We start from the raw sequence: 11,783 nt of genomic DNA on the forward strand, positions 1-11,783 counted from the left end.
AAGGTTTCCTCACCACCTCCAAATTTGTGTTTATTATAGCCAGTAATCAGGTTACGCACCCACATTGGTATTAATTTGCAAAAACAAAACAAAAAAAAAGGGATTGTAGGAGAGAGGGAGGAGGGAGACTATGACAGGTGTTGGGGCAATTGAGGGAAATGAAAGCTGGTGTGCAGGCAAAAAAAAAATGCCAAAAAACTCGGACATGCTATATATGCAAAGCCAAACAAAAAAAAGCTTTTATCCACACTCTTAATCTATTCTTTCCATTTCTCTTTCGTCTCTTCACTCATGTGCGTGTGTTCAGGTGACCTGAAAACATGTATACCAGAACAAGGCAAAAAAAAAAAAACAGTATTTGCTTCAGTTTCTACTCTGCATTTCAACACTAGCAGATTAGTTTCTCCTCCTGCTTCATTCAAGTCAGTACAAACAGGGACCAACACTCTGGTAAAGCAGCCACTTTACTCTTAATGCACATGGAGTCATTGCGCTTAGAGGAAATGTCCCAGAGCCTTGAACACAAATTTAACATAAATTTTATAAAAATTAATTTTAAACTAACTTATGTTCAGATGGAAACATTAGATTTCTATAAAGGTGTAATTTGTGTCAATCTTGGTAATTATAGTGTCTGACAGAATGCAAAAAAAAACTCCTCAGTTTGAGAACTACTCTGGAAAAATGGGGAGCCTGTTGCCATCGATAAGGGTAGGTTTTGGAAGTTTGCAACGCCAGTCTAATTGCAGCTAACACATTGTAAAAAGCTGCAAATAACCTAGTGTTATGAGCAAAATTCCTGCAATAATCGGGTAGTACAGATAGTCACATTTACAAGACTTTTGGAGAGCTGACAGTTTTCTAAGTAACCACCAGCTTTAAGATCCTCAGGTTAGATGGTGTTAAACTACTCATGTCACTAGTAGACCTTAAAAAGTTGGGCCTTGGAACAGCACCCAGGTGATTTCCTGATGTATCCTTAGCCTGAGGAACCACCATTCACGCGAGGGGTTGGAAGCTTTACCCTCTTGCTTCATCATAAAATAAATCCCAATTATTTTCTGAAAAAGTAATTTACGGCTTCTCGTCATTAACATTTAATATGATTATCAAGCATTTAAAAACCCATTTTAGCACCATGCTATTCATGCTATTCATTAAATGCAAATATCACAGGCCTATTGTATCTACTAAAAGTAAGTTTCCAAACTCCAGTGAATACAATCCTAACTGATTGAGGCTCTTGTTATTAGTCAGTCCTGCCATTCATAGCTAACAGTAATCAATAAGAAACAAGCATTATGGATTGGAGCTTCAGCTGAGGAAAATGCTGTTCAAGAAACTGTGGCATTTCTATAAATGTATTAAGTTTTCAGGTGATGCATTCACATTATAACGTCTAATAATGACAAGAACGCAAAGTAAATGTTATTACAAACAAACTTCAGGGAAGCTGAATAGGAGGGAGTACGAATAACCAGCTCCCCCACACCTGGAATAGAATTCAGTTTGATGGATGCAAATATAAAGTTTCAGTTCAGTATTTCACAGTAAATATTAACATTGCGCCTGTAATGATCGGTTTGTTTCTGTACAAGGTTCCAGTGGGCAAAATAACAAATGTTCAGCAACAGAATATTCACTTCCCAGTTTCACAATGAAAATTTTCATCAATCCAACTTCCAAATTGTCCAAGTTCTGCAAGTAATTTATTCTTCAGGAATATAGGTGGTTTGTTCCATGCACGGTTAAATCATTTGGTCAGTATTAGAGTGACCAAAGGTGTCAAAGATATGAAACACCAACCAGATGCAATTTAATGTTAAACTGAACCCTAACTGGTGATAGCTGAGCCTCGCAAATCACATCATTGAGCAAACCAGTACTCAAAAAAAGTAAAAAATTAAATTCTGTCGGTCATGTTCCCAAAACACATTGCAATGACAATTTATATACAACAACTTATTGTTTGAACTGGTGCATGTGTTTCATGCTTCAATAAACATCAACAAAAAGCCTCGAGACAAAATACCTCTATATCTTATCCATCGTACCTGTGACTTCAACCAGGCAAACGCGAGTATGGTCTGCCACCAATAGGTTTCCTGTCCCCCCAGAGGACCAACGCCCTGGACTACTGCTCCACACCCAAAGATATCTACCGCTCCATTCCCCACCTGCATTTTAGAAAAATCAAACCACAAAGCTGTGTTCCTTCTCTCAAATTACAGCAGAAACTGAAGCATGAGGATCTGGGACAGAGAGTCAGAGTGTTGGTCAGACAGATTAGCTCCGATGGGGACTGCTTGCAGTCAGCGGATTGGTCCATTTTCAAGAACTCAGCTGCAGTCTTGATGCCACTACCGTCACAGACTTCATCAGTAAGTCTGGAAAGGACTGGGAGCCAAAGAAATCAATCTTGGGTGGGCTTGGAAAGAGGTAGCTGGCAATAATGACTCCCAGGCTAACCACACAAATACAGCTCGACTCTGGCAAGGCCTACATAATATAATTGGCCACAAAGTGAAGTTGAGTAGAAATCACTGACAACAATGCATCCCCCCCCAATGAGCTCAATCCATTCTGTGTTTGTATGGAACAGGAGGTCAGTGAAATGATGTCACCTACCCCAACAGCCTCGCTTGCCCCTGTACCTGCAGTCACTGCCGCAGGGGGCAGATCAGCCTTCTCGAGTGTGAACCCACTGAAAGGGACTGGTCCTGAATGGAGTCCCTGACCAAACACTCAGATCCTGCACGCACCAGCTAGTGGGAGCATTCTCAGACATCTTTAACCTCTCCTTACTCCCATGGGAGGTCTCCACTTGCTATACGACCACCATCATCCTGGTGTAAAATGGTGTCAGACTAACAGGCTCTTTCCTGCTCTCTCTCTCTTCCCCACCCCCGCTCCCCCGGCCAATACACATCACCTTTCTGTCTTTGTTTCACTTTTGCTTCTGCTCTTTTCTTTCACTTTATTTCCTTTTGACCTTTTCTGTTCTTTTCTGTGTTGAATTAGTTGACATCAGCGGGTGTGGCAGTGAGACTGGGCCGCATGCAGAGTGAAGGATGTAGCTTCACCCGGCGATCAGAGGCCGGTGACAGAGAGACCATTCTCCCGGCGATCAGGGACCGGTGACAGAGAGGCCATTCTCCCGGCGATCAGAGGCCGGTGACAGAGAGGCCATTCTCCCGGCGATCAGGGACCGGTGACAGAGAGACCATTCTCCCGGCGATCAGGGACCGGTGACAGAGAGGCCATTCACCCGGCGATCAGGGACCGGTGACAGAGAGACCATTCACCCGGCGATCAGAGGCCGGTGACAGAGAGACCATTCTCCCGGCGATCAGGGGCCGGTGACAGAGAGGCCATTCTCCCGGCGATCAGAGGCCGGTGACAGAGAGACCATTCTCCCGGCGATCAGGAGCCGGTGACAGAGAGGCCATTCTCCCGACGATCAGAGGCCGGTGACAGAGAGACCATTCACCCGGCGATCAGAGGCCGGTGACAGAGAGACCATTCTCCCGGCGATCAGGGGCCGGTGACAGAGAGGCCATTCTCCCGGCGATCAGGGACCGGTGACAGAGAGACCATTCTCCCGACGATCAGAGGCCGGTGACAGAGAGACCATTCTCCCGGCGATCAGAGGCCGGTGACAGAGAGACCATTCTCCCGGCGATCAGAGGCCGGTGACAGAGAGGCCATTCTCCCGGCGATCAGAGGCCGGTGACAGAGAGGCCATTCTCCCGGCGATCAGAGGCCGGTGACAGAGAGACCATTCTCCCGGCGATCAGGGACCGGTGACAGAGAGACCATTCTCCCGGCGATCAGGGACCGGTGACAGAGAGACCATTCTCCCAGCAATCAGAGGCCGGTGACAGAGAGACCATTCACCCGGCGATCAGGGACCGGTGACAGAGAGACCATTCACCCGGCGATCAGAGGCCGGTGACAGAGAGGCCATTCTCCCGGCGATCAGAGGCCGGTGACAGAGAGGCCATTCACCCAGCGATCAGGAGCCGGTGACAGAGAGGCCATTCACCCGGCGATCAGGGACCGGTGACAGAGAGACCATTCACCCGGCGATCAGGGGCCGGTGACAGAGAGACCATTCACCCGGCGATCAGAGGCCGGTGACAGAGAGACCATTCTCCCGGCGATCAGGGACCGGTGACAGAGAGACCATTCACCCGGCGATCAGGGACCGGTGACAGAGAGGCCATTCACCCGGCGATCAGGGACCGGTGACAGAGAGGCCATTCACCCGGCGATCAGGGACCGGTGACAGAGAGGCCATTCACCCGGCGATCAGGGACCGGTGACAGAGAGGCCATTCACCCGGCGATCAGGGACCGGTGACAGAGAGACCATTCTCCCGGCGATCAGGGACCGGTGACAGAGAGGCCATTCACCTGGCGATCAGGGACCGGTGACAGAGAGGCCATTCACCCAGCGATCAGGAGCCGGTGACAGAGAGACCATTCACCCGGCGATCAGGGACCGGTGACAGAGAGACCATTCACCCGGCGATCAGGGACCGGTGACAGAGAGGCCATTCTCCCGGCGATCAGGGACCGGTGACAGAGAGACCATTCACCCGGCGATCAGGGACCGGTGACAGAGAGACCATTCACCTGGCGATCAGAGGCCGGTGACAGAGAGACCATTCACCCGGCGATCAGAGGCCGGTGACAGAGAGGCCATTCTCCCGGCGATCAGAGGCCGGTGACAGAGAGGCCATTCACCCAGCGATCAGAGGCCGGTGACAGAGAGACCATTCTCCCGGCGATCAGAGGCCGGTGACAGAGAGGCCATTAACCCGGCGCTCAGGGACCGGTGACAGAGAGGCCATTCACCCGGCGCTCAGGGACCGGTGACAGAGAGACCATTCTCCCGGCGATTAGGGACCGGTGACAGAGAGGCCATTCTCCCAGCGATCAGAGGCCGGTGACAGAGAGGCCATTCTCCCGGTGATCAGAGGCCGGTTGGAGAGAGACCATTCACCCGGCGATCAGAGGCCAGTGACAGAGAGGCCATTCTCCCGGTGATCAGAGGCCAGTGGCAGAGAGACCATTCACCCGGCGATCAGAGGCCAGTGACAGAGAGACCATTCACCCGGCGATCAGAGGCCAGTGACAGAGAGGCCATTCTCCCGGTGATCAGAGGCCAGTGGCAGAGAGACCATTCACCCGGCGATCAGAGGCCAGTGACAGAGAGGCCATTCTCCCAGCGATCAGAGGCCGGTGACAGAGAGGCCATTCTCCCAGCGATCAGAGGCCGGTGACAGAGAGGCCATTCTCCCAGCGATCAGAGGCCAGTGACAGAGAGGCCATTCTCCCGGCGATCAGAGGCCAGTGACAGAGAGGCCATTCTCCCGGTGATCAGAGGCCAGTGACAGAGAGGCCATTCTCCCGGCGATCAGAGGCCAGTGGCAGAGAGGCCATTCACCCGGCGATCAGGGACCGGTGACAGAGAGACCATTCACCCGGCGATCAGAGGCCAGTGGCAGAGAGACCATTCACCAGGCGATCAGAGGCCGGTGACAGCGAGACCATTCTCCCGGCGATCAGGGACCGGTGACAGCGAGACCATTCTCCCGGTGATCAGAGGCCGGTGACAGAGAGACCATTCACCAGGCGATCAGAGGCAGGTGACAGAGAGACCATTCTCCCGGTGATCAGAGGCCAGTGGCAGAGAGGCCATTCTCCTGGCGATCAGAGGCCGGTGACAGCAGCAGCAAAGGTCCTCCAGCGATCGGGGGCGAGGGGTGGAGGAGTTGGCAGCGGACTCTTCAAAATGGCGGCTGACACCTGCAAGGCGATATCTGCAGCTAAAGCAGGCCTCGTGGCCCAGCGGTGGTCTGGCCTGGCCTGGCCGAGGAGACAGGACTCCTGGAATGGGGTGAGTGTGGGTTCAGCAGCGCCAGCAAAGTGGGCCCAGCGGTGAAGGGAAGGTGCCGAGAGTGGGGAAGCTCCTACACTTGGGGGGGGGGGGGGGTGGGGCGCGGTCTGACACAGGCAGCAGCAAGGGGATGGAGGTCTTCCTTGATCCTAGGTATTGGCATGGACTGGGTCAGAAAGACTCAGTTTGAGCTTTTTAGCTTCACTAGTTTTCTAATACATTCCTGTAACCTATAATGCTGGACTATTCATTTTAGCTTTATAATTTTTTTTTGTTTCCTAAGAATTTGATCTTTAGTATCTGTATCAAGGTATTTTTGCACTAAAGATGGTGCAGTTATGCAGCAACTGTAAACTTCTCACTGTGGCTATGAAGCTAATTCTATTGAACGATAACATCAGACATGTGTTAGTGACCACCACCTTGTGGCTGTGACATGCACCATTGGAAGACAAATCAGGACAGGCCTTACACAGTTAAAAGGTAGGACCATGGGGAGTGTTGCCAAATAGAGGGATCTAGCGGTACAGCTGTATAGTTCCTTGAAAGCGGAGTTGGGGTCGACAGGGTGGTGAAGGCTGCATTCAGCACACTTGCCTTCATTGGTCAGAACGCAGTTAGGAATTGGGATGTCATGTCGCGGTTATACAGGATATTGGAGAGATCATTTTTGGAATATTACATACAATTCTGGTTGCCCTTCTATAGGGAGGATGTTGTTAAACTTGAGGGGGTAGAAAAGATTTACAAGGATGTTGCCAGGACTGGAACATTTGAGCTATAAGGGGAGGCTGTATAGGTTGGGGCTTTTCTCCCCGTAGTGTCGGAGACTGAGGGGTGACCTTTTTATAAGTCATGAGGGGCATGGATAGGGGAATCCAAAACTAGAGAACATAGGTTTAAGGTGAGGGGGTAAGATTTAAAAAGGACCCGGGGGTAATTTTTAATGTAGAGGGTGAAGTGTGTATGGAACGAGGCACCAGAGGAAGTGGAGGCTGATACAATTATAACATTTTAAAAAGGCATCTGAATGGGCACATGAATAGAAAGATTTTAGAGGGATAGGGGCCAAGTGCTGGCAAATGGGACTAGGTCACATTGAGGTGCGTGGACAAGTTGGCCTGAAGGGTTAGTTTCAGCGCTGCATATCTCTCTGTTAGTACACAATACATTATTTTTTACTGTATCTTGGTACATGTGACAATAATAAATCAAATCAAACCATATAATGGGATAAAATTCATTTGTCATATTTGGGTTGAAGCTGCTTACTCCCACTTCATTTAATTCTGTGGAATTGATTATATTTCATAGCATTGTTTAATTGATTAAGTAATAAAATTATGTTCAAAACATAGAAAGAGGAGGAGTGGGCCATTTAGCCCCTCATTCCACCATTCAGTAAGATCCTGGCCGATTACCCTACTCAGTACCCTAGTCCTACTCTCCCCCCAATACTCTTTAATCCATTTAGCTCCAAGAACTGTGAATGAAGATTATTGGTAAAATATCAGGTTATGGGTGAAGAGATCACAAACCTTTTTACTCCAATGATATCACTCACAGCATAGGACTTCAGACCTTCTCCCTCTTCCCATGGAGTCACTGTTCACTTATCATGAAATTTGTTAATGTCTCTCTAATTAGCTAGGTTTTGTGGAATCTAACAACTCTGGTAGCGATTTTAATTTCTATTACAGGTAGAAAATGGGTAACAATGAATAGACATTCACGTGGTGCTTCTTTATGCTCCCCCCCAAGAGGGAATGCATTTTGCCGGTCAATAAAAAGTTAAAACTAGCCAGTGGTTTAGACAAGATTGTCAAAGGTTATTCAAGTATTTAAATTGCTGCTCATACAAAGTATTTGCTCTAACTGGTCATGCAGAAATGGATATTTCATTGTACCCACAAATCAAGCCATTCTTACAAAACCACAAACCCAGCTTTGTTGGTTTCACTACTAGAACAAAATTCACAAAACTGTTGCAGCAAATGTGAAAACTACCTGTATGTTGCAAGAACAGAAACCCCTACAGTGGTTATACAGCACTGTCACACCAAAAATGTAGGCTGTGTAAGTTTTGTTAGAGTGGGATTTTGATAAATTCAACAATGCACATTACCATAATTTGCCCCATACTAAGAAAGTCCAATTTTTTTTTAAAATGGTACAATTGATTGAAAAGTGGAATTTTGTTGTACATAATCAACAGCTCTCAACTGATTCCCGATGAAGCGCTCTGGCCCGAAACGTCGATTCCCCTGCTCTTCGGATGCTGCCTGACCTGCTGGGCTTTTCCAGCAAACGGGGGGAGCAATTGGAGTACAATTCAAGTCATTATGCAACTATGGAGTCAATTAGCTCCTAAAACCTACTCCTCCAATCTGGACAAATTCTTGATTCCTGGCCTGCACCATACAAAGGCAACAGAACCTTCTCTGTTAGTCCCCCACATTTTTGGATCTTCCTTGGAAAACTTTTTCAAAAAAATAGCAAACCAATGTACATTTAGCCTTCAAATTCCAGCAGTGTGGACAAATCAATTGACCTAATTAACATTTTAAGCAAAGACAAATTGTTGGGCAAACTCAGCAGGTCTGGCAGTTTCTATGGTGAGAAAGCAGAGTTAACATTGAGTCCAGTGACCCTTCTTCAAAAGGTGTCTGCTTTCTCTCCATAGATGTTGCCAGACCTGCTGAGTTCCTCCAGCATTTTATTTTTGTTTCAGATTTCCAAGCATCTGCTGTCTTGTTTTATTTTTAGCCCACATCAGAATGCATGGACTAACTTTGAGTTGTTTGCATTTTAGTTAGTAACAATATAATTCACACTGAATTATGAACATTACATATACAGTAAAGGGATAAAGAAATTCTGTACATAATAATGTCTGTTCAAGTAATGGGCCATTCAGTACTCAAGAAAGCAGAATCTTTAAGCAGCTACAGACGTAGGGACAGGTGCAAACATTGGAAATGTACAGCAGGTTAGTCATTATTTGAAAATAACTAGAAGAGTTGAGACTTGCAACTTCTCTTAAGGAATAACCTAAACAATGAGACCATCCTTTTGCTTTTCTCAATCCTGTAAAACAGACTCAAATGTTACTCTGCATCAGTCCCGCACAAACAAGTTGCGGAATTGCTCTCTCGCTCTCAAAAAATATACAAAACTGCTCTAGATCTGAGATCAAATAAAAAGGTCGTCTTACTGTTAAAAAGAGTAAATTTTTGAGACTTTAAAATATATTTTACTATTTTCACCCCATATCAAAATTGTGAATTCTTACCTTTTTGGTCTTGTGATGCAGCTGGGCTGTTGGTTTCACTCACTGATTTCGAAGATGGCTTCGAGGAATCCGCATCAGAATGTTCCAGATTCACTACAATGTCCTTGGGTTGAGCAGATTTCTCCTGAGAAGTGCATAGCTCTTCTGTACACAGAAGCAGAAAAGACATGAACCATCTCAAAAAAGATTGGATGCTTAACTGAATACAACAAGTATTTGTGAAACCATTAATATGCATATATCGCACACTAAGTCACACCTTCAATTAAGTGAGTGAAAAGCAAGTCAGTGAGCGAGCAGAAAAAAAGATGAATATCATGTTTTATTTGAATAGACCCACTTATGTGGATAGACATGTTTAATGACTAAGGGAAGCAAATGCCAGACATTTTAAGGGCTCTGATAGACCTCAAAACCACTGACAGTTCCAAAGGTACATAATTAATTGACAGTGGAAGAGGATGGTCAAATAAAACAGTATCAAATGCAGAAAGGGTTAAGAAGCCCAAGGAGAAATGCAGGCTGGTAATTTGGAATTTCATTTGTACCTTTGCCTACAGTCACTTATTAACATGACATTTCTTTCAGAAATGCCTGAGAAAATCTGTTATCTGACTGACAAATCAGATGCTGGTAGCTACCAAAAGACAGTGCTAAATTCCCACACTCCATACGGGCTGGTCACATCTGCAATTAGCTGTACTTGCTCATGACTAGGAATCACAGATAACAAACAAAAACTCTTATTTTGGGAAGCTCCATCTCTTACCTAGCCTCATAAATCCATTTTAATTGTCACTCACTCACTAGGTTTAGCTAACCAAAAACAAAATAAAATATCCAGTTTACAGCCAGAAATATAACAAGAAAATTTTCAGGTTGAAGAATTTTGCTGTCACAAAAGACTAACACCATTGCCTAAATATTTTATTGAAAGTACAATTTGTGTGCAAAGAAGAAATAAATGTTGCTGCTGCTCTTTTATTACATTATTTATTTTACCCCACAGCTAATCCAAGGTAGTGTTTTTCTTGAAGCAGCTCTTCTTCTGCTCCTTTCTCAGCCTGGGAACTTTCAATCTTTTGAACGGTCTCTCACAGAAACAGCCTGCACCACCTCTCCCAGCTGAGAATCTTCTTTTAGCAGAAACAAGGTGAACCTTACCACCTTGAATGGTCATAAATTCAGTCTTAAAATACAAGCTCTCATCCCCATTCCTGCTCGGTGAACTACAGCATACAGTCAGAGCTGTACAGCATGGAAACAGACCATTCAGTCCAACTTGTCCATGCCAACCAGATTTCCTAAATTAATCTAGTCCCATTTGCCAGGGTTTGGCCCATATCTCTCTAACCCTTCCTACTCACATACAAATACAATGTTTAAAAAAACACTTGGATGGGTACCAACCTCCGAGGATCAGGAGAATCGACATTTCGGGCATAAGCCCTTCCTCTCATTCCTGAGGAAGGGCTTATGCCTGAAACGTCGATTCTCCTGCTCCTCAGATGCTGCCTGGCCTGCTGTGTTTTTCCAACACCACAATTTTCAACTCTGGTACTCCAGCATCTACAGTCCTTATTTTCTCCTCCTGGGTACCAACCTCCTCTACTTCCTCTGGCAACTCATTCCATACATCACCCACTGTGTGGAAACGTTGCCCCTCAGATCCTTTTTAAAATCTTTCCCTTTCACCATCTCCACAGCCCCCCTCCTGGTAGCTGTACTCCCTCTCCCAGGTCCTGACAAAGTAACCTAGTCTGAGTGTTTATGGGGATATATAGAACCCTTCACCTCTCAGTACACATCTCCATGGCAACATAAACTAGATGCGCCATGTAACCAGGTAGAAACACTTACGTACTTTATACTGTCAATTTACTTCAATGACCAGAGAGAGTTGTGATGCTCTCAGTGCAAAGGCATCTGTCATCTTCTTTAAAGTATAAGCACCATGGAACTTCTTTCCCAGTACAACAATCTGACCTCTTTAATCTCCAACAATCAAATCACCCAGGCTTGCTGTCAGGTCGAGAGACTTCAGAACATGACATATGACTCCCTTTATTTTATTTTTAAATTTGAGAAAAAAATCCCAAAATAATCTTTATAAACCTCAGAATTCCACATCTCTTAGGGGACATGATGCTACAATGAGCGCATATTGGGAAGAGGTTTGGTCCATTAGGATTCTGCACAAAGGAACGCTGGTCACACATTGATAGAGTTAAATACTAAGGCGACCAAGGATATATGGAGAGTGTGGAAAAATGGAGTTGAAGTGGATGATCAACCATAAAATGTTCCTGAATGATGGTGCACAACAATTAACCAAATGGCCCTCTCCTGCTCTTTGCTGTCTTATATTCTTTACAGATCTAATGACTGTCATGTGGTTATAAGATGTAAACAAGCTGACTTTTCCTGGACATTAATATTTAATACATCAAAAGTGATTTGACTCTGGTGTCTAAATCAACTGCAAATAGGATGGCCAGTTTTTAAAAACAGCCCTTTACCCTAGTAAGTTAAAATTAGTTTACTCTAATTTAAAAAGTCCCTTTTTTGAGAATACTTTAATATCATT

The 11,783-nt window shown here is 45.7% G+C and overlaps 1 protein-coding gene across 2 annotated transcripts in view; it reads right to left on the bottom strand.

Annotated features, from left to right (window-relative positions):
- slc12a2 (solute carrier family 12 member 2) overlaps window positions 1–11,783 on the bottom strand; it is a 230,423-nt gene that overhangs the window by 20,499 nt on the left and 198,141 nt on the right. For both annotated transcript variants that reach the window (XM_043718096.2, XM_043718088.2), the window contains exon 20: window positions 9,197–9,340. In XM_043718096.2, the coding sequence (XP_043574031.2) occupies window positions 9,197–9,340 (144 nt within the window). The remainder of the gene's footprint in view (window positions 1–9,196; window positions 9,341–11,783) is intronic.

Source organism: Chiloscyllium plagiosum, unplaced genomic scaffold (genome assembly GCF_037043375.1).
Source record: "Chiloscyllium plagiosum isolate Xiang-an unplaced genomic scaffold, Cpla_swu_hap1 HiC_scaffold_2, whole genome shotgun sequence".
NCBI lineage: Eukaryota > Metazoa > Chordata > Chondrichthyes > Orectolobiformes > Hemiscylliidae > Chiloscyllium > Chiloscyllium plagiosum.